Source organism: Lissotriton helveticus, chromosome 3_1, assembly GCF_964261635.1.
Source record: "Lissotriton helveticus chromosome 3_1, aLisHel1.1, whole genome shotgun sequence".
Classification (NCBI taxonomy): Eukaryota; Metazoa; Chordata; class Amphibia; order Caudata; family Salamandridae; genus Lissotriton; species Lissotriton helveticus.
In genome coordinates, this window is record NC_136061.1 from 883,437,507 (window position 1) to 883,461,969 (window position 24,463).

Consider the following 24,463-nt stretch of genomic DNA (forward strand, 5'->3'; position numbering starts at 1 on the left):
ACACATAAGCAGTCTGAAACCTTGGTAGCTATGTCTTCCTTTATGTCTTCAGGTATGCTGTGTAGTTCTGTGCCCTAAGAATGTTCTAAACTCGAGAGGTCTACACTACAGAAATGCACCCCCGGTCGGAAGAACTAGAACTAAAAGAATGGCTTTTAAGTACAATGAAACGAATGCGTGAAAACAGCAAGAAAGCCATTAAATAGTCGAAGGACTTAATGATGTCGTTTCAGGGTGGTGCGCTTTATCTGCGTGTACCTCGATTTGCAGCAACGCACTAAGTACCAATAAATCAATATTAGTGCTATCCTTCAGACTCACAGAGTGCGCGCTTCACACCGTGCACTACCATACTACTATGTCCGAGGTGAGCTAGAAGTGGACTAAACACACTATGGTATTGCCTACAACTAATATGGCGGCCAAAGAGTAAATCACGTATTATACTTCCGTTCTAGTGTTTTAAAGTTTTGGTGTCGGACCTGTAGTCACGTGCCTTGTGACGCTCTTTTCGCCTGGCACGCGGGGACGGAGTTCTCTTACACCAGAGCTCGCGCTGTTTGGGGACTGCCAGCTTTGTGGTGCCCCAGACTCGTAACATCGAAACGTCCCGGCGCGTCCCCCATTCTCCTAAACTCGTCTGCCATACAGCTGCAGGATGGTGAAGCCAAGGTTCAAAGGGAGGAGCACTATCAATACCTCCACGTCCAGCAGCAACCCGGGTAAGCAAGCAGCCATGAAAATAGGACTTTGTGTACCTAAGATAGAGAGGAAGGACTGTTATCAAAACAAGCACTGCACAGCCTGTAGACATAAAAGACAGAATGTACAGCTGGTGTTAAAAAGACAAGAACCACAGACACCCCGTGGAGAGGGCAAACATTTTTAGTACATTCAATGGATTTCAGACTAGAGGCAAAGAAGGACAACTATTATTTTATGTTTTAAAGTCTGTGAATCGCACGTTCACAAATGCCTGTCTTTTAGCGCCTTAACCATGAAGGAAATCGTACTTAGACATATGGGACCAAATAAACCTTCTCTTAATTTATCGATAGGCTGCCACTTTCTCATTCATACGATTCAATGTGTATGGTCAAAATACTTAGTTACTTATTACTGACTACTCCCATATGCCATACGCTGCCTCCAAAACTCGCCCAATTCAACCCCCCCCACCCCCGAAAATAAGCCTCTTACTCTATCGTCTTACTCCCAATATAAATGCATGAGTGTGCACTTACTAAGCCCATATATAGTGGATGTATTATGTTCTGCTCGCCAGTGCCTCCGTGGGCTACGTAACCACTTCACAACTGCCTCTTGTAAAATAAAATACATATACTTTATATAAGTCTATCTCAGTGAGTAGACATGAATGAGTGTACGAAACCGACCGCCACAGCAACACATTTGCTGACACAGCCTAATTCGTACAAAAAGTGACTATTGTAGCCTATAATAGCCGGAGAAGGCTATATATATATCTGAATGAACCTATAGACTTCGACAAATGGCAGGTTCAAACCATACAGTATATACTAACTTGCCACCCGCTCTACCTGAATACTTTGACCAGTGTGCCCAACATTTGCAATCAGAGCTAGTTCCTGTCAAACGTTTTCAATTTATGAATACTCTTCCCAAAATACTTATTTTGGATGACCTCTTTAGAGGCACTATGGGGAACCTTTTGCATCACAAACCTCTTATGTACAGTGTCACTTTTGTCCGGTGGGCAATGCCATCGTGTTCTTTCATTGTGTTTGCACTTAGTAAAAACCGTATTTGATGTACATTCTGTTTTGCAAAAGGAAACAAAATATAAACAGTTTTGGAAAAACACTAGCATATAGAAAGCTGAACATGTTGGTTGTGATGGTACATCTACTTTTTATATATATATATATATATATATATATATATATATATACAATCTCTTCTAGAGTGGCATCATTTCCACTAGTTGTTAATCAAAGAATTGTTCATAATTCTGTTATATAAATCAACACTTTTAAAAAAATCTGCATTAATCTTTATAGCTATTAAGATATTGGAAATATATTTTAAATGAATATAAAGCCAAATCCTCCGTGAAATCCAACATTTAATCTACAGAATTTTTTGTTTCGTTTTTTTTCTTTAAAAGTTACGGACGTTTGAATCAATAAAATAAATTGACCTGACTTTCAAGCTAGATCCAGGCATTTACCGATTTTGTAGATACAGAAAAGCTAAAGAAAGGCCAAACATAAATGAACCTTGTTTGGAAAAGGGAAAAACGTTTAAAACATAAATAGTATGAATAAAGGCAATTCTTTGAATGAAACCTCTGCATTTTGTGTGTTTTCTGTGAAAGGTAGACATTACCCCACAGCAATTTTGATTTTTCTTTGAAAAAGTAATTCCATTAATTAGGTAATTATTCAACAGGGGTGTGTAATTTAAAAAAATACCTCCTTGTCCATGAAGGCAGGTTGCTTCATAAATCAACTTGTCCTGTAACAAAATCCACTTGTCCCTTTGGTGCCATTTGGTGCGGCGACAAATTGTGGCAGCAATCTCGTTACGTAAGAGTTCAGATATAACTTCTCTGATTATGACAGGGCTCATACCATAGTAGTGTTTGAATACTTGCAATTCCTTATGTTGCAGCGTTTCCGCAGATCTACATACTGGGGGTGAAGGTAGTGGTAAGCAATAGTTCAAGGTTTAGAATGCCCTTTTGAGTCTGTGCAAACCTACTAACTTGCATGTTTTAAGACTTTTCAACAACTCTTCTCTAATTTTTCCCATACTGAGAAATGTTGGAAATTTACTACTGACAATGGCAGACGTAAACCTTCTTTCACAGTTAGGAAAAAAGTGGTTGGAGGGAAAGTAAACTTGTAAACATTCAGATTTTCGCATGAGCAAATCTAGACGTGCATATTTGCTCATGCTAAAATGCAGTTCACAAATATTTTCTACGGGTACTATTTCTTGTCCTACTGTAAATTCTTGGGAATTCACGTTAGCCGTATAGCTGCACTTAATGCAAGGACATATACCATGGGTGCACTTTTGACACTTTCTTTAATAATTGGGCCCCTAATTCGGTCTGGCATTGACCATGAACTTTTGCGTTTATTAAAATTCTGTCTCTCTGTATTAGCTGGCTCACCGTGAGTGACAGCATTCTGCTCTTTCACAAGGAGCATATTGCCACTCAAAGTAGTTTTGTCTAGTGCCAGTAACTACTGTGGCAGTGTGTGCTTTTTGAGACCAGAAACAATTTTTACTTTTGCCAGTGTTTGTTATAATAGTGAGGGACCAGCAGCTCCCACACCAATAAGGTTTTACAAAAACCATGCCAAAACAAGTCACACAATGACAAAACTAAAAAGCTGACCACCAATTTCAGACCTACTGGCTTTACCAATGCTTGTTTATTTGTTTTTCTCATAATCTTATTGAAACTGGTTACACTGATTTTCTATTATGAATATCTTTGGAAAATACTAGCATGCATCAACACATGTTACTAATTGATGCTGCAAAGAAATGGTAGCTACAATGTTACTGTAGTTTAGCAAAATGTTTTTTTCTTGCTTTCATTTTTTATGAACATTTTATTTTGAAAGCAAAGAATCATCAATGTTTCTTTCAAGCAAATATTTGCTTCTATTTATTTATTTATTTATTTATTAAGAGTTTTGTATAGTGCGAACAAGACCCTTGGGTATCAGAGCGCTTCACATTACATGAGGTAGTTATAGTCTGTATTGTTGTAGTAACTTTCACAACATTATGAGGTAGGTACATATATGGCACATAGAGTGAAAATATCAGTACAAATTTCTACAAAAAATATCAACATAAAGTATGAACCACGGTTTAGTACATAGCAAAATATAATGTGTGACCGAATCCAACGATCCTAATTGTTTATTTTCTGAGTCTGATTCAGTTCCAGTCATTGAACATGCATTCTGACTTCCCATGTTTTGACTATGGAAGGAATGTACTCATTAGGAAGATCTTAGTTTCCCTATTGTTTCATCAATTCAGAGAGTATCTTCATCATGCTAAACTTTGAAAATCTGTGTACACATTTTTATACTGTAACACTGTCAGTAGTGCAGAGCTTTAACATTTACTTAGAGCGCTCAATCTAATAATAAAAGCTTTCAATTAATGAACCATAACTACAAGTTTGAACAGCATTAACATGTAGACAAAAATATGACCCTAACTGCAGACAGTGCCCTTCCCTGATCCATAATGTGGTACTGCAAACTGGCAGCCAAAGGGTTTGTGCTGCATGAGGTTGGGCCTACTTGTCCCAAGGACAAAATACACATGAAAACCTGTTGTCCTTGACCCCAAACAATATGTCCTCGGCATCGGCTATAGGAATTCCACATCCCTGGTTCAGAAGAATTTTTATGAGCTGTAATTGTGTTCTGTACTGTTGTTAAACGTTTCCCATGGTCTGCTGTCTGACCTCTTGGACTATTCTTTCTACAGTATAGTTTACACATTTCGTTTCTGAAGTTTCATATCTGAACATGGGGTCTGTTTGATTTCTACATACTTGTATTATTGTAACTTTCTTTGTAGTCCTCCTTCTGCAACAGCATGCTTCAAAATAAGTATTTTACTATCCTTCCATCTGCATGCTGTTTAAATTGGTCTGTGTACCCCAGCACTTCTTGCAGGAGATGAGGAGGTACAGGATAGCATCACCAAGGACTCTCAAGGGACAAACTTGTTTATAACAAGACCAGCCTTAACGGCCTGCTGAACTTGTGGCATGGCAAGCAAGCCAATATGAGTTAATACCTCTGTTGCCGTCTCCTCTCTATTGTATTCTACCTATTTTGTTTAGTAGTCATTCCATATCATCTTTGACCCTGGGTTTCATATACTTTTTTCTTAAAGGCAAACCAGAAAGTTATATCTTGCTTGGGTGCCTCCTCTCAGACATCAGGCAACATCATGTCCTGTTGCTTATTTAAAACAAAAGTGAGACATTATTTTCAACATGTATATCACACCCCTCCTAACACATCTGTCACATGAAGTCCTTCCTACATAGTTGAAATTTAGCTATATTGTAAAGTGATCACCCAGCAGCAGTTTTTGCCTAAACTCCCTTCCTTACAACTGATTGAGGCATGAATGACCCAAAACTTCAAGAAAGTTAGTAGATGTTAAACAAAGTTCTACTTTTGAGACCATAACCACACAGCCAAGGATTTATACTAACCAACTGTCCGTATGTATTCAGTGAATATCACTCTAGAAATCCAAGCAAGAAACCTGGGCATCCTGTTCGGTGACACCCTCCCCTTCAATATCAACAGACTGACAGCGTAGTAGATTGTTGCTTTGTTAGGTAAATTTCCGAAAAAGCTCTGTCACACAATTTAGTCCAAAATACAAGCAAAGAAAAGTGTGTTTGGAGCACCAATGGTTTCTAGACTACTAAAATACATTGTTAATCTGTTAAGCAAAATCCAGTTGTATACTTTATATTTTATTATTGTTCAAATGTTTCAAGTAAATGATAAAAAACTAAGTTTGTTTTGACTCTAATACCGTGGGATATTTTTATTTTAAAAAATTGGCCAAACTAGGAATTCACTGGGATGTGTCGCTATTACATTTTTAAAATACAAATATTTTAAAGCAAATTTTTTAACAAAGATGCATGTTCAATTGCAGAGAGATGTGAGAGAGTGATCTCATATAAAATAAGGCTAAAACATGAACTTATTTTGGCAACAGTTTTACATATTCCTTTTATTATTGGATGGAGAACATGGAAACAAGGGCCGAAGATTCCGCAGAGAGGTTTAGTCAGGCCTCGAATAATCATAAAAATGTGGCTAGACCTGCAGGTCTAGTGACTTAAATAATCTACTCGACCTATTTGTAATGCTCTTGACCCATGAACTGGTTTCAAATGCTGTGATATTGGGCTAATAATTTAATTAATTGAGCTGCCATTATCTTCATTATGACATAAAGAGAGCACCTACAAATGTGCGAGTTCAGTATGTCTGCTGTACAAAAACCCCTCTTTTGTTTGATTTAATAGACTAAACTTCCTTTCCATATATAATACAAATCGAGCAACATATAGAATACACATGACCCCTGACTTGCCTTGTAGTTCTTTAACAGCCTTTTCATCAGGGCGGGGGCAGGAATGGTTCTCAAATCATGTTTGAAAACTATCACTTTTAATAAATACATAACTAAAGCAAACAGTGGTAGCACACTGTCATTTGTAATCAGCAGATTTTACATTGAAATGGCAACAAACTTTCCCACTGACATGCAGATTTACTGATAAAACTATATAGTGTACAAACAATAATGTTTGGAAATAAAGTTTCTTTGAATATGTGTCACTTGCACATCACCAAGTAAAGTGTTCTGGTTTGTTTTGCTCCTATTTAACTATGTTTGCGTCACACTTGTTAATTACAAAACAAGTGCTTTTGTAATTTACAGGCTATTTTTAAATGTTATCTGTTAGAGAAAAATAACTGACATCTTCAGACAGCTCACTTGACAAAAACCACTAACTCTAGTAAGAGAGAGAAAGATAAACCTCATTTTCCAAGTAGCAATTAGTTAAAAGACAAACTGACATTTTACCTCTTTCCTTGACCAGACAGCAAATGTGTCAAGATAAAAACAAGATTTATTGGCATCTTTATTAACAAAATTCCCAAATGGCACCCAGTTTTGACTACCTCCTTGCAGTCTTATTGCACCCTTAAGAACCAGTTAGCACAAAATCTTCTCAAGGTATACGTGAAAGCCAATAATTGTGTCATTGTGCAAGCAGTAACAAGAAGTCAGTCGTGGTATTGCTGAAACCCAACAACGCCTACTCATTTGCATATTGTGTAAGGTAATTGTTAAATCGGGATATTAAGGTTTTTAGGCAGGGGGCACAATACAAGAAGTTTGAAACTAAATGCCAGAGTTGTATGGGGAAGGAGGATTGGCACTAGAGTAGCCTCATTCATTTTATAGGGTGGGAATACATTATCAAGAAACATGAGCATAGGCAAGGATAGAGTCAAACAGGTAGATTTATGTTAGAGAACTGGAAACCAAAACGAGGTACTGAACACGGACATGGCCTATCACTTGTGCTATTTGAATTGCGATGATCTCCTGGTCTGTAGGGAATAAAGTTTGCACAGCATTAATCTATACTTTCTTTACACACTGATAGCTTATTTATCTATATGAGCAGCTTGCAGAACTTTATCCCACTGCTAATGAAAGCAGTTTAAAGATTGGAATGGAGCAAGTGATGAAGGTGACTTGGGATAAATCCTTTACATTTTTGATGGTAGATCGAAAAAGAAGGGAATGTTTATTGCGAATGCCGATGAAGTGAAATAATAGGTACCTAGGAAACAAATTTACCACAATAAATGTGATTAAAACCGCATTCTTCGTTGACTAGTCCGTTGCGTCATTCATATTTTTCTTCCGTCCACTATAGCAAAGGGCAGTAGGTCAGTCTACTTCAGCCATTGGTTAACTTTGCGGTCAGTGACGGCATTCTACTTTTTCACAAGGAGCACATCCGCACACAATGTAGTTTCCTTTAGTGCTAGGGCCTGCTATGACAATGTGTGCTGTTCGAGACCTAATCTATTATCTTAGGTCTTTGTTATATTGGTGAGGGCGTCTGGGCAGCGTCCCCAACAATAAATATTTGGTAAAAACCATGTCAAAACAAAACACACAATGACAAAGCCTAAAGGCTAGCAACCTATGCCAGACCTATTGGCTTTGACAATGCTTTTTCATTTTCATGTGCCTCATTATCTTGCCAAAATTGGTTTTACACTGATTCACCATTATTAATATTTTTTGGGAAGCACTTGCATGCAGCAAACTTGTTTTTACTAAATGATGCTTCAAAAATGGTAAAAAGTGCACAGTAGTTTAGCAAAAGATTTTTCTCTCAAGTTACATATTTGTATGTAGATATTTTATTTTGATTTGAAATCAGTCATCAATCTTGCTTCCAAGCTTTCCTGTAGGAGGAATATATTCCTAAGTCGAATCTGAAATGGGCATCTAAATAGATCTGATCCTTTAAGGTGTAAGGTGACATTTTGAGTAGACCATGCATGGATTGACAATATATCATTATTTTAGATCCCTCTATCACTGCCTCTTTTGAGGGTGCTGCCAGCAGCTACTCCTCGAGATATGGAAAAACTACCAGGCCTTGAAGATATAGAACAGAGACCATAGGCACCACTATTTTTGTGAAAAAGCCTGAGGCAGATCTGATTCCAGATGACAAGAACTGGTTTTGATAATGTTTGCCAAAGATGCATCTGATTAGTGGGTGCATCAGTATATGAAAATAAGTGTTCATCAGACCCAGAGTAGTTAGGCATCGGGTATCAGAGGAACAATCTTCTGCAAGGTCTCCATCTTGAAGTGGATTATTTGTATTTACTTTTTTGGGTTTCTCAGGTTTCTTACCAATCTGATTTCTCCAATTGCCTCTGCAACAAGTAATATCCTTGAATACGCTCCCTCGTTCTGGTGATTCTTGGGGACCCAAATTATGTAAAAGGATTTTCTTTCAATATAAATCATATTAACCTGTATACTTATTTAAATTTCAGGCAAAATTTCTGGATTGGATTTTACTGAGGTCAAAGTTTCTCATACAATTATTCGAACTTTGTTCTCGAAATTTTCATCAGTCAGCTCCATAGTATGTCTCTTGGACATTTTCTAGGAGGGGTAAGGGAACTTTAATGTAAATAAGAGCTTTCAGAGCTAGACGTTTCATGATGCTTAGTCTTTCTGATGTATTTCTCCATTTTAATCTCGTAGCAAAGTTGTATGACAAATGACAGCAACAAAAACACAAGCTTACCTGTTAAGCACCTGTCTGAAATAACGCTGAAACAGAAAGTGACTAATGCACATGTGCCGAGATCGCCACTATTCTCTTACTCAAGCACTCAATTGACCAAGAAAAAACAGGATTTATTACCTCTCATGGGCTTTCCAAAAGATGCCTATTGCAGGGAGAAAAGAGGTTCCTTCAGAGCCACTATTCTCCCGCTTAACAAAGTTAAAGAAACATACTCACCTTGCCTGCTATTAGGCGACAGCCCGAGTTAGCAGACCTCCTCTCCAGAGCATTCTGGAATATCAACAGCTTCCATCAGTCTCCATTACACGCTGTGCTGCATAATTTCCCTGTGCCAAGCACCAAGCATCAAATTCTTATACTGCAAGGCCATTAGAGATACAAGCCCGGCAGGGACTTCCTCGTAGTCTCTGTCATGAGACAGGAAAAGATAATCAATAGTTGTGGATAGTCAAGCCTTTTACTGATGTCCATATGGGTGGGCAAGTTCCATGCCTGATCACTCCTGATTTTTATTTTTTTTAATAGGTTTTTGCCCCTGTCATGAGGTTGGATCCATTTCAATGGTATGGGCTGGGATGAGCATGAAGGAAGCATGGAAAATATGTATTGAGCGTCTGGTAGTCTAATGGGTTGCCGAAATGGTTCTAACCAAGTTTTAGCTCCAGCAGTGCCAACCAAGTATATTTTCATAAAGTGACGTTCCCTCTAAGCAAAAATTTGATGTGCCATTAAAAAAGAGTTTGAGTTAATAGAAAAGTAACGTTGACTATATTTCTAGTATTTTTCCAGGAGAAGCTATGAATCAAGGATTTTAATTATACCATGGTGTCTTCTCCGCGAATGTAACCTAAACCTACACAGGGAAACAGCATTAGAACATGTAGTCACCATGCGGGCACACTATTTCAATTATGTAGTGTGCACCTTTTTGAAATATTTTAAGGGCATGCCCTGTAGTATTACAAGCCATACTTCGTACGTGACTTTAGAATATATCAAAATCTGTTTTCTTACATAGCAAGGCACTTTTCTTTCCATGCGTCACTAAAATGCTTTACAAATGTAGCCCAGCCAAAGCACAGTAGAGCTTCTGGCAGCTATGTATTTTTGTTGCATGCGTTTCAAGTAATTACACGTTGCAGACCACTTGTGACATTTAACTCTCATGCTGTTTCACATGCAGTTTGTCACTGAATATTTGTGTCACGATGCACAGAATTCAATATCACAATGCATTAAAGTCTACCAACATGGTACCGCTCCTATCGCTCATTGACTTTATGCTTGCTATTCAGCTGTGATCGTGCTATAGAAATACCCTATACATAGAGCCCATATATCAGCAAAAATACTGTCCAAATAAAATTGAAAAATCCAGCATGTCCATGGAGAAAAGGTAGTTATCTTACAAGCAGACTCTTTGAACAGACATATTTACAACTACAGCCCCCAATGACCTGTGAAACAATTTCAGATGTGCTAAGGATACAGATGTAAAAGTGTGAAAAAATAATGGATACACAGATGTTGGGGGAGGGTGGAAGGACAAAGTAGAGATTTTCCACATTTGAGGTGATGGCCGATTGATGTTGACATCTCCTGAAAGCAATTATTTGAACATGCAAGGATCATGAAAGCTACAAGGGCAATTTGTGTTCCTGAAAGAGCTTCCACACTCTGCCAACATTGAACAAAACAGTGCTTTTGTACCCAAGAGAATTTTTGCCCCAATATGAAATTTTGCAGCTAAATGCTACTGCCTTTTTCCAGCTGAAGTCTTTGAGAAAGTGTCAGAACCACCTAGAACTCCATCAACTTCTATACAGTTCTCAAACAGACTTTAGCACAAACCAAAGTACAGAAAAGGTCCTCATTGCGGCCACTACTGACATCAGGAGCATCTTCGACCGAGGAGAAACTGCCCCGCTCATCCTCCTCGACCTCTCCGCAGCTTTCGATATGGTCTCCCACAAGTCACTCAGAAACCTTCAGCTTTTGGGTATATGCAGAGCTGCCCTCTCAGGTGAATATCCTCCTTCCTGTCAGACAGAACTCAACGAGTTAGACTCCCCTCTGCCCCCACACCTCAGAACCCAAGAAAGTCATCTGCGGAGTCCCACAAAGATCGACTCTCTGCCCAGCACTGTTCAAGGTCTGCATGATGACCCTCGCATGCTTTGTTAGAGCCCACAGCATCAACATAATATTCTACACCGATGACACACAGCTCATCCTCTCCCTTACCGATTCATTCAGAACCACCAAATCAGTCTTTGCCAACTGCATGAGAAACATCGCTGCTTGGATGAAAAACAACAGCCTTTACCTCAATACATGCAAAAACCGAAGACCTGATCTTCGGCAACAACCACTCCATCTGGGATTCCTCTTGGTGGCCCTTGGAACTTGGCCCGCCACGCTAGCTGACCATGCCAAGATCTTCGGGATCATCCTTGACAGCAACCTCTCTGTGAGTAGACAGATCAGTTGTCATCTCCTCATCATGCTTCCGCATACTGTGACTGCTACACAAGATTTTCGAGTGGAACCCACTGAACACAAGACAAATGGTCGAACAGGCTCAAGTAAACTTGATTATGGAAAGGCCTCTACCTCAAAATGCCAGCCCGTGTCCTAAATCGACTCCAAGCCACCCAGAATGCCATCGCCAGACTCCTCTTGAACATTCAGTGAAATAACCACATCTCTACACACCTCAACAATCTCCACTGGCTCCCAGTACAGGAAATATGTAAGTTCAAGCTACTCACCCACACCTACAAAGATCTCCACAACACCGATCTAGCTTACCTCCGCCACGGCCTCCACTTCTACCAACCCACCAGATGCCTTTAATCTGTGTCGCAGGCAAAAACACACTTCCCTTGCATCAAGAAGACCAGAAGCAGAGGACGCTTCTACTCATACTTTGCAGCCAAGACCTGGAATGACATCCTGAAACACCTCAGAACCTCCCCCTTGCAGGAAAGTGCCCCTTTGTGCATGGTTGCCCCCCACCTTTTGCTCAATGTTGATGCTCTTTGACTAAGTGTGCCCTGGGTTCCTGCCAACCAGGTACCCAGGGCCTATGTTCTTTCCCTAAAACCATACTGTTGCAAACCCAATTGTCAACTCTCTGGCCACATGTAACTCCCTTGTAAAAGGTATACTGGGTACCAAGGGCACTGTGACCAGGGAAGGCCTACAGTGGCATTGGGGTACCAGTGGGGTGCAGTTGCAAAGCAGCAACTGTACCCCACTGTTTTTGACCCCCCACTTTGGGTGGAAGAATCAGCAGAAAAATCAAGATAGGAGGAGGGGTGTGCCCACCTTTGCCAACCCCACCTCTCAGGTGGGAAGGAGAGGTGAAGCACAACTCTCAGTCCACACCATCTTGAAGATGGGGCAACCCAGCCAACCAGAGTGAGCCTTATGCCCCCCTCCCACTGGTGAGTGGCACAATAGGGGGTGTACCCACCCCAAGGAAGGGACACATTGGTCCCATATTGTACACACCTGAAACACCCCAAAATTTAGTATTTAGGGGCAACCCTAAACCTTCCATCTTTAGACAAGAAAAAGGACAGAAGAGCCACCAACTGATTTGGCCCCCGCCCTATTGGGTTGGCCCAGGGAAGGCCTCTTAGGACTGCTGCACATTGTGCCACCCTTAGAGGCCCTGTACCTTAACACACACACTGCCCTTTCAGGCTGTGTGTTTTGGTGCAGAGCAAAGTGAAGAGTCGACGTCCCATGCCTACAGCCCACTGCCTATGGCATAGGTAAGCTACCCCTCTAGATGGGTGCACTATACCATTGGTGAGGGTACAGGTGCATGAGCCCTGTACCACTACAGTGTCTAAGTCCATTCTTAGACATTGCAAGTGCAGTAAAACCATAAAGAGTATATGTTCTGGGACTTTAAATACGAACTCCACAGCACCATAATGGCTTTACTGAAATCTGGAAAGTTTAATATCAAACTTCTCAGCACATTAAACACACACTAATGCCAGTGTGGGATTTAATGCCAAATGCACTCGGAGGGCATCTTTGAGATGCCCCTTGAAAAACAGCCTAACTGTCCTGGCTGACTGGCTGCTCGCTAGCTGTCACCACAAGGCATGTTTCTGGACCCCTGGGTCGAGAGCCTACCGCTCTCGGGGTCCTGAAACAAAGCACATCCTGGGTCGAGGAGCAAAGCAGCAACTGTACCCCACTGGTTCTGACCCCACTTTGGGTTGGAGAATCAGTGGAAAAATCAAGATAGGAGATGGGGTGTGCCCACCTTTGCCAACCCCACCCCTCAAGTGGGGGAGGAGAGGTGAAGCATAATTCTCAGGCCCTGCCATCTTGAAGATGGGGCAACCCAGCCAACCATAGTGAGCCTTATGCTGCCCCCCTCCCACTGGTGAGTGACACAATAGGGGGTGTACCCAACCCAAGGAAAGGACCCATTGGTCCCAACTTTTACACCCCTGAAACGCCCCTAAATTTAGTATTTTGGGGCAACCCTAAACCTTCCCTCCTTAGACAAGAAAAAGAAGGACAGAAGAGCCGTGCTGAAGGAAGAAGAGGAGGACACCATCTGATTAGGCCCCAGCCCTACCGGGTTGTCCCGACCTCAACCTGTTCCAGCAGAATCACAGTGTGTCCTGCAGCCAGCAGCCCCCAGAACCCAGAGGACCTGCCCTGACTTCCCCAACAAGACTTTGTCTCCCCAGAGCACTTGATGTGCTCACCAACAGACTCTGGCTCCAGTCAAATCCGCGAGTCTGCATCACTCTGCACCCCATGCCCACGGGCCGAGTTTGAGTGGCCCAACACCACGAGGAGGTCTCCCCTGCGATCCAGAACTCGGATCTGGGGACTCTCGACTTCACCTGCAGCCCCTTTCTGGAGGAGCACCCCGAGCAGAGCAGGTAAGGGAAACCCGAAGCCAAACAACTCCCCTGCACCAAATGCCCCGCGACCTTGAGTGGTCCAAACGGTGGTGTCCCAGCATTCCCAGGAAATCCCAACTTACCTCGCCAACTGGTGGTCGCCTCCAGAAGATCTTCGTCCCAGAGCCTGCAGTGTTTGTTGAAAACGGAGAATCTTGATTGAAAACAACAGGGCACCTGACTCCAAAACAACACCCTTCTGCCCCTGTGGGTGCAATTTGTGTGAAATCGTGAGCCCCCCTTCGCCCTGAGCTTAACTCCAGGATCTTTGCTCCCTCAACCTTGTGTCCTGCTCGTGAGCAGCCACCAACCAAAGGTCCCCTAACCCAAATGGATAACATTGGGCCTCAGCACACGGCCGCCCTAGTGCCACTGAGGGTGCTCTTGGAGTGCATCCTTGACCCTGGGCGAACCCTGGTTCTAACCCCAGAAACCCAACTCCTAAAACCAAGTACTTACCTGTAAGCTGATAACTTCATTTCCTCCCATAGGATTGCATTGAGTGTGGATTTGGAAATTCTATGAACATTCATACCAGTGTGTTTTGATGATAAATTGCATTACTTACCTTTATCCAGGATATGTCCCAGTGTGGTATGTAGGTATACCACACAGAGTAAGAAAAGTAATCTGAAAAGTAACTTAAATAGTAATTTCAATAGTAACTGAAATGTCATTTCAACTGTTTATGAACAAGTGACTTACCTGTAACCAAACCAATTGAATTCAACTGCATTCAATTGTATTCAACGGCATTATTCTTTCAAAGTACTATTAATCTTACCTGCACCAGGCCTGGCTTGGTTCTAGAAATAAAATACAACTAAATAATATTTTTATTTAAAACAAATTGGTCAAAGTTCAGTCTTTGAGATTGTGGATCCATTTTTTGCCTATTTGTATGCAATGAATGCTTAACACTCTCCACTAATAAAGCCTTACTGATTGCCCACACTACCGCAAATAGAGAGTAAGGTATTATCTACTTTTACCTGTGCCTACCTTTGAGGATCCTCTGGATTCTGTGCACACTATACTTTACTTTGGTATAGTATATACAGCGCCAGCTTCCTAAACTGAACATCTTAACACCCTCCTGACAATTATTGATGGCATCCTTGAGGGTAACACTGATTACACCCACGGAACACTTCTCAAATCCATCCTATTGGAAGAAAACCTTACACACAGTAAGGGTTCTACCTTGGTGCTGATGTTCATAAAAGACCACATATAAATCTAAAAAATAATAGTCCTCATCACCTCTAATTTGAGAAAGATCCAGTAAATAATTTGGAACAATTGGAAGATATAAGAAAACCACACACATAATCTCAAATTCTCATTGTCCACCCACACCGTGTATTCTGCTATCAACCCGCAACCAAGCAATAATTCATCCAACTATGAAACCTCACCCAACCACCCTCTAATACAGTGATACTCAAAGTACGTCCATTTTCAAACAAGCAGCCAATGAAATGAGCGTAGAAGAAGAGAGGAAGCAGCCCCAACTGGCTGGTTACAGATGAGGCAGGCCACTGTTTTCTGAACAACCTGCAACTTTCAGATCAATGTTTCATTAGCCAAAGCCAATTAGGCATTGCCGTAATCCATGCAGTTAATAACAAGAGCCTGCACCTATATTTTCCTCGCAGAGAGCTGGAAACAAGGAAAGACTCTCCTCAAAAGGCGCATCATATCAAAACAGGTGCATGTAATAGCCAGAACCCGTTCTTTCATAGTAAGAGATTGATCTAGGCGGACTCCCAAGTTTTGTAACTACCTGTTTAGGATTCAGAGCCATGCCTAGTTTAGGGGGCCACCAAACAACATATTCTCAGTTTTGTCAGCATTTAACTTCAGGCAGTTCTCCGACATCCAGGCTGCAATAGCTGTAAATGTCTTGTTCTAGCCTTACTGATTTCAGGACTTAAAATGAGTGCAGTCTGAACCCCCTTAAGAGTTTCTCACAGAAAGCTGTAAGAATCCCATCTTATGTCAACCCGTATGAGTGTATCCTCCAAAATTACAACGATTCCTTCAACTAGGTAAATTACGATAAGAATTAAAGTTTACCCAAAACATAAATCAAAACGAATATGTTCCATCCCGATTTTCACACTAAATTGCTTTATTTTTTCCTGCTTGTTTGTAGAAATAAAGATACCTTCTAGCATGTATTTTTTTTTAGTCCAAACGAAGATGGAATTTGTGATCTTAAAGTATTGTTACAAACTATGATTGGTTTATGATGAAAAGAATGAATTCAAAATTTCCAGCACATGTTTCGCCCTCTTTGGGGCATTCAAGCCAAGGGCCTTTCCAAGGCTAGTCTTATAGCTTGTTTGAAGAAAAACGTAAAGATTTATAAATGAAGACTTTTGGTCACTCGTTGGTGTTAATACTACAAATAGGAACCCAGTTTCAAATTAGACTGCCCTTTTAGTATTAAGGTTCTGTGGTCCACGATGCCAAAGCTGCTTTGACATTTGAATTAAAAGGAGCTGTTGTTGACCCAACCTTTTATATGAGTGGAAGCTTTCCTCCTCAGTTGAAATCAAAGACTAATAAGGGTATTAACCAGTGGGCCTGAGAATGTCAGGCTTTTAAACAGAACTTATCAAGAACCCTATCTCATGCCTTCTTGGCATTCCCACTGTTGACAGTGAGAGAAATGATTAGGTTGTAGTCAAAATAATAATAATGTGCACTGTTAAAGATTATTCAGCTTGAAAACTTTAATTTGAATTTTGTGTTTTTTGTATATTTATATAGATCGCCTCAAAGGTGAAGGAGGTTCTAACATGAGGGATCGTGGTACCATCAAGCGGCTTAATATGTACCGTCAAAAGGAGCGAAGGTAAGTGTAGGAACTGATGTTTGTAATGAGATGCTTAATTTTTCGACTCCTCTCCATCCTGTCCCTTGTCACTGTTTTGTTTTAAAAGGCATTTTGCTATGTTTCTCATGGCATATTTCGCCTATTAAGATAGGTTGTGGCTGAGGTCTGGGGACTGTCATCCTGACTTGTAATTTATTTATTTTGGCTTTATTTTTAATTTTTTTGGCAACCTGTAAAAAACTTTGTGGCTTAAAACAATCCTTGGGACCCATTCCCTGGTTATCTAGTTTTTTATTTTGTGTTGTACTTGCATTGCAATTATATTATGATTTGGAAATGGTTTGTGAATGGAATGGAAGAATAGGTGTCTGTCACATGGCCTATATCAGTAGCCATCCGATGTTCTGCGTGAAGATCTGAGTTGTGCTCTTGTTCTCTTTTATTGTTCTTTGTTGTGTATTCAAGTGAAAAGCAGTTGTAGGTTAGAAACATACGCGTTGGAGGGTATATTAAGGATGGCTAATAGTGCATTAGTGTAATGTGGCCTATACGCAAGGTATTCTAGTGAGATGTGTGCATGGCAGGGACCATGTTGTTGTGAATAAGTAGCTGTATAAAAGCCTGTTTGCAGGTAAAAAGCGTGAGAATAGCCATGGTCGTTCATGTGACTGTGGATGCCTGTCATCTTGGAATGGTCTATTGTTATGTTTAAACCATATTAATTGTGGAACAGAGGAAAACTACCTAGCTTTGGGTTCAGTCTTCCATCAGCTCTAGTATACACTCTGTAATCCACCCAGAGACAGCAATTAATGTGAAAGGGCAATATTTTGCCTACAGTGATATATGTTCTGAAGAATAATCAAAGAGTAGCAATGAGCATCCCATCAGAATGGACACTATACAAACAAATTCTGATATCTGACACTGTAACGTTGAAAAATCCTCGATCTAGTAGTGGTCTCCACAACTCCCTGTACAGTTTGATGTCGGAGACCTGTCTGTGTGTGCCATGCTCGACCCTTCCTTCGCATTAAAGTTCATCAACAAGAAGCCCAAGTACCACTGTTTATTCATTTGCATCACATAATTGTCAATAGTAAGGGGTCCAATTCCGGGCCTGTTCTACGTTGCAACAGTTGGAGATGGTAAATATTGTACTAATCTAATGATCTCTCTGAAGGAGCTTTGGATGAACGGTGATTGTTCCTTTCAATCTAGAAAGGACACAAACGTTTATGCATTTGGCCATTGTGTTCCAGCACTCTCGTTTATATTACAATTCGAACTCAGAAAAGCCTGTGTTTTTTCGTAGTTTTGTTTTCACTTTAGCTCACATTCGCTGATAAGTATGGCTTATACCTGTATCACTCCTCTCTCATCTGTCTCAACTCTCTGATGGTTCTGTATGATGGCCAGAACTTCCAGTTTTGATTGACTATAATCGCTCTGTTCATTTTCAAACCTTTTCAGTTTGTAAGGGTGGTCATATTCACGATCTAAAATTCAGATTTCCCTCTCACATTCTGTTGCAAGAAGGGAAAAAGGAATATTGTCAGTTCCTTAACACATTTAGTGGTTAAAATCATGATGGTTAGCATTCAGGTCTTCCGAATCTTGTTATGGGTTTCACCATAATGCAGTTGCAGCCGATTTGACTTGAGGGTTGGAGTGGGATTGAAAGGTCGCGCAGTGGGGGTCTGGTACCGCGTCACAACCCTCAGAGTCCCAGGAAGCAGGCAACCTCGCTCTGCTCCCCTAAGCCAATCCCAACGCTGCAATGGCACCGTTGAGATTGGCTGGGACACCGACCACACAGGCGTCTATGGGGAGGTCATTTACGCCTTTTAGGCTGCATGCAGCCTACATGGAGAAAATGGAGAGAGCATATAACTGGTTTGGTCGGCCCTGAGGCCGACCAAACAGTCAGCACCCACAACAGTGGGCAAGCCACTCCTCCCCTGCCCTGCAGCAGGACCACCCGCCCCTAACCAAACCCTTCTGCTTTCTCAGACGGCAAGAAAGCAGTGGGGCGATGCTCCTCCGCCCGCATGGAGGAGCCGCCCCAGCCATAATGTCAGTACCTTCAGTGACATAGGGCATGAAACCAGCAATAAATCATGGCACAAAAGATAATTGAGCGTTGCCCAAATTTTTTAAAATATGGCTGTCCATTCTGTTACGTTAGTTGGTAGGAGAACTGTCCTCCAATTTACTGCCATCGTTTGTGTAGCAGCCAATTATCTGTGACTAAAGGCCAGTCATTATTTGCTACCTTTTACATAATCACAGTTGCAGGTAATGTACATTTTCCCTTAGAGAGATACATCTCTCAGCCTGTGGTTGTCCTCCTCCCTACAATTCATGAAGTGGTCTCCCATCAGAGCCAGTGTAAAGGGTGATAGACATTTGTTTATCTTGGTGTTCTTAGACAGGGTGTCCCTTGCCTCCAGAAGGGTGTCTAGTCATGTCTAATACAGGCCACAGCAGGTCTACTGTTTCTTGCCAACCACATTAGATCTCTGAGTGGTAATCCCATCAAAATACTCTCAATAGTTACTCATTGCTTTTCGGTTTCACTTGCACAAGTCAGTGGAGTGTGGACATCCTTAACCTTGCAACAAAGCTCACGGTTCCTGAATTGTCTACTAAGCACTCTGCACTTTGGACATGGCTGATTTCAGCTTCAACTGAAGCAATTCCTTTATGACTGTTCCTTAGACCTGACACAGATATCTATCCAAACCTTGACTTTTGTTTCAAGACTGGGATGTTCAGTACATTATAATATGAGCACTGGATCAAAATGCATAGACTGCAACACAGGGCGGCTTCCAATATAAGTGCATATATAAAATGCAATCCTTGCCATGGGAAAGATAAAGACAAAGCAGGCAATACAGGTGAAGCATGTGTTGGTTGAGTTACATTAATGCTTCGAATTATTGTACAGAAGACACGCTTTAATTAATGAAGTGAGAACAATTTAAAGGAAATATTTCATATGAGCCGTCTTAACAATGTTATTGTCAACATAGAGAAACAAACGCATATTATTTCAGCATCTGTAAATAATTTTGATATCACACACTCCTATATTTTGTACATATGGATTATAAATATATAATATGGGAATAGAAGGCCTTAACATTCAGTGAGAGCGTACAGAGTACGACACAATAAGAGTTTAACAAAAAAGACTATATGTGTAGAACTGGGTTTGTCTGGGCCCGGTGCTTAAGACTTTTCAGTTTTGTGTTTCAAAGTCAACTCTCAGTTTGATGTACTAAATGTTAATTTCTAAAGTTGGTTAGGTCCATACTACAATTAATTTCTACTACCCGCATTGCTTTCCTATATAGCCTAGGTTTCTTAACTCCTGGTACAAAAGAATCACTTGCTGCTTGCAGCGATTGTATATTTTATCTTTTAAAAACATGATTAGAGTATGAAAGAGATTAAAAGAATGCTGAATTATAATCATTTGAAGTATACCAACTCTGCCTCTTCAGGATATGAATAGAGGGATTCAGAGTTTTAAGTCATGCTTAATGTCTGCCAGCAGGGGAGGATAATTAGCGTTATACAGTTATACCTTGGAGGTTATGTAGGTCGATACGTTTTTAGCTTTATTTTTTGTTCCATCAAAATGGTGATATCTAGGACTATTCATCTCCTTATTGTGTGATTATTTCAGTGCCCATGATTATCTAGATTCAGCTTATCCCTTTTATGTCACCATAGCCCAATATTCAACATGAGTATTAAATTACCTGCAGATAAATGGATTTTGTGTTGTATTATTTAAAAATAAATCCCTTCCACTCCTGCAATATTTTAGGATAAGTGGTTCCGCTGTCGATGCTAACACTAACTGTGGGAGAGAGGACACCCTTGTCTCGGTAATAAAATGGAGCCTGACCTCTATTTGTGTCCAGACCAAATCCGCTGAGTACATAGGATGCGAAAAGCCTGATGCCCATAGTATGACCATGGGAAATTTCCATCTATTTGACTTTCCCAGCAATCAGGGAACCCGACGAATGTTGTTGAATCTTTACCTGTTTTGTACACCTTGAACGGTCTGGGACAATCTAGAAAGGCATGTAGTTTTCAATTTGCGTTACTAGGATCTGTTGTATACAATGTGGGGCTTGATGCCCACTCATTGCTTACCGATACAAAAGGGGATGATGGACGGAGCGTTTGAGCAAATCAAACACTCACCCCCAGTCAACTGATCTGGGTTTAATCCATCACCATTCTTCAGACCCCCCAGGATATAGCGGCATGGATTAGCAAATTTAGCGGCACAAAAAAGGAAATTTGGCGGCACAAATATGGAAATTTAGCGGCAATTTTGCGGCATTTTTTTGGCCATTTTTCGTACAACAAACACAGATATCTTTGTTTTTGAGTTATTTAGCAACATGAAGCTATGAGACTCTATTGCTGCTGCTTTCTGTCCGAAGGGAGACAAGAGAAGGCACAAGCGTACAGGAGATGTGCACGCGTACGGACAGGAGATGTGTATACCATATGCATGTACATCTCTTGTCCCCGGAGGCTGGCAGAGCCTTCAAACTCTTATGCAACAAGGCTTCATTTTACTCCACAAAATGAACCCCTTCTTCTCAGGTTGTACTGCCCATTTGTCTGGGTGATGGAACAGTATTTTTGGATTTCAAGGCTAGTCCTCACAACACTGCATTCATGCTTCCAGAAGTGATATGCCTGCTGAAACAGGATTGCAGTGACAGCATATTACACTGTCTTTGTACTTGCGTTACAACGATCATTTAGAGTAAAAACATGCAATTGTTCAGAGTGTGACAAAGCATCATCTCATTGGAGAACAAGGGGCCTCATTTATGAGGCCTTGCGTCAGTTTTGCGCTTCCGATGCGTCACTTTTTGTGTCTCATCTGCAGCGTAAAACATGCCTTCTGTTGCGCACTATTTACAAAGTGACGCATCTATAGCAGATGCGTCACTTTGTAAACCCCTGCGCTACTTTATACCTGCGTCAGGTATAATGTTATAATGTATGCAGAGGGGGCATTCCCCCGCAAAAAGCCTCATAATAGTGACGCAGTGAAATCTATGAGATTTCACTGCGTCACTTTTAGGATGCTGTTGCGTCAAAATCTTGCGCCTGCCTCACAGCAGGCGTAAGACTGACGCAAGCCCTTTCACATGGGGCTTTCCCCATGTGAAAGGACGCATTGATGGAGTTGCGTCACTTTTGTGACACACTCCAGCAATGCGTAACTTTTGCGCCTACAGATACGTCAGAAATACTGACATATCTGTAACTCCTTGCGCCATGATGCGTCATACTGTAAATATGACGCATCATTGGTGTCGCAAGGAGGACGCAGTGAAAAGTGACGCATCACTGTTTTCACGCAGCGATGCGTCACTTTTCATAAATGAGGCCCAAGATCTCTAAGTAACCAGAGGGGTCAAGAAGTTAAAATACATTGTTGACTCTGACTTTCAACCTTCTGAGGCTGATAACAGAAAGAGTGGCTCAGTTGGCAATATTTAAAGCACAATAATGTCAGCGTGAGGCAACCTACACGGCTTGTAGGTCTAATCCAGATCTTTCATGCAGATTACTAATTACAGTGAAGTCATTAATTAGAAACAAAATACAAACGTTTATTTTGCCTAAAAGTACTTTCTCTAAATGGAATGACTTTTATAATCTCAATAAAAAATAAAAGAAAACTAATGAGTCAAATAGCTTATCAGGAAAACTATCCGGGCATTTATCAAATGATTTGTCAACGGTGGGAATCTCTGGCTTTCATCAACCTTTGTGGCACAATAATACAAACTGGGCAGCAGCTGCCCCTGTAATTCTCGTAGGATGCATGCTTAATGATTTGCCATTACCCCCTTTCCACATGTCAGATAAATAATTGGTGCGTGCATTGCCACTATTATTTGTGGTATGTGCAAAACAGTGGCAGGCTCAAAGGGCTTCAGCCCCCCTCCATCCCCCGGAGTGTTTGTCAGCCCGGGCTGAGACAGCCCCGGGCTGGCGGCCGTCTTGTCTTATGGCAGCTCCAGGGGGGAGAGGAGGGGGTGTCAAATTCCTACAGCTATAGGCAGAGTGGAGGGGCAGGGGGCTCGAAGGGGTGAAAACAGAACAAAGCCTAGTTAACAAGTGAATGGTCTTTAATGACCTGTTAAGTACTCGGGTGCAGCTGCCTTAAGACAAGACGGCCGCCAGCCCGGGGCTGTCTCAGCCCGGGCTGACAAACACTCCGGGGGAGGGAGGGGGGCTGAAGCCCTTTGAGCTTGCCACTGTAAACATGCATGCCTTCAGTGTTTTGGGCGCATTTCCTAAATTTCGCGGGCAGTTTTCTAAAAATCGCGGCATTTTTACAAAACAGCCGATTTCGCGATTTTTTTGCAAATCGCGAAATGCTGGAGGGTCTGATTCTTTAGCTCACTCAGCCACCCCAGTTCAGACATGGCCATATGCAAATCAGTCTTACCCTGTGCCTTATGGGAACAGTCCAGCCCGAACTGCCAAGCCATGTCTTCCCTGGACCGGAAACAAGCATCCTGGGACCGGTTTCGGATTCATAATCCTCATCAGCCAGGCTATCTTGAATCCAGTGGCCAAGTGAGCAAGGGACTCACGTCTGAGCATACCCTGCCACACTTAGGGCGAACAAAGCGATTCAAAAGGGGATGATGGGCGGAGCGTTTGAGCAAATCGAACACTCACCCCCAGTCAACTAATCTGGGTTTAATCCATCACCATTCTTTAGCTCACTCAGCCACCCCAGTTCAGACATGGCCATATGCAAATCAGTCTGACCCTGTGCCTTATGGGAACAGTCCAGCCCGAACTGCCAAGCCATGTCTTCCCTGGACCGGAAACAAGCATCCTGGGACCGGTTTCGGATTCATAATCCTCATCAGCCAGGCTATCTTGAATCCAGTGGCCAAGTGAGCAAGGGACTCACGTCTGAGCATACCCTGCCACACTTAGGGCGAACAAAGCGATTCAAAAGGGGATGATGGGCGGAGCGTTTGAGCAAATCGAACACTCACCCCCAGTCAACTGATCTGGGTTTAATCCATCACCATTCTTTAGCTCACTCAGCCACCCCAGTTCAGACATGGCCATATGCAAATCAGTCTGACCCTGTGCCTTATGGGAACAGTCCAGCCCGAACTGCCAAGCCATGTCTTCCCTGGACCGGAAACAAGCATCCTGGGACCGGTTTCGGATTCATAATCCTCATCAGCCAGGCTATCTTGAATCCAGTGGCCAAGTGAGCAAGGGACTCACGTCTGAGCATACCCTGCCACACTTAGGGCGAACAAAGCGATACAAAAGGGGATGATGGACGGAGCGTTTGAGCAAATCAAACACTCACCCCCAGTCAACTGATCTGGGTTTAATCCATCACCATTCTTTAGCTCACTCAGCCACCCCAGTTCAGACATGGCCATATGCAAATCAGTCTGACCCTGTGCCTTATGGGAACAGTCCAGCCCCAACTGCCAAGCCATGTCTTCCCTGGACCGGAAACAAGCATCCTGGGACCGGTTTCGGATTCATAATCCTCATCAGCCAGGCTATCTTGAATCCAGTGGCCAAGTGAGCAAGGGACTCACGTCTGAGCATACCCTACCGGTGATGGATCAAACCCAGATCTTTTGACTGGGTGTGAGTGTTTGATTGGTTCAGATGCTCCGTCCATCACCACCCCTTTTTGTACCGCTT

The 24,463-nt window shown here is 41.9% G+C and overlaps 1 protein-coding gene across 1 annotated transcript in view; it reads left to right on the forward strand.

The window, feature by feature from the left end:
* Window positions 1–517: 517 nt before the first annotated feature.
* The window catches only part of GNL2 (G protein nucleolar 2), a 295,764-nt gene continuing 271,818 nt past the window's right edge, over window positions 518–24,463 (forward strand). The window contains exons 1-2 of the mRNA XM_078683329.1: window positions 518–722; window positions 16,645–16,729. Of these exons, the coding sequence (XP_078539455.1) occupies window positions 659–722; window positions 16,645–16,729 (149 nt within the window). The 5' untranslated portion in view covers window positions 518–658. The remainder of the gene's footprint in view (window positions 723–16,644; window positions 16,730–24,463) is intronic.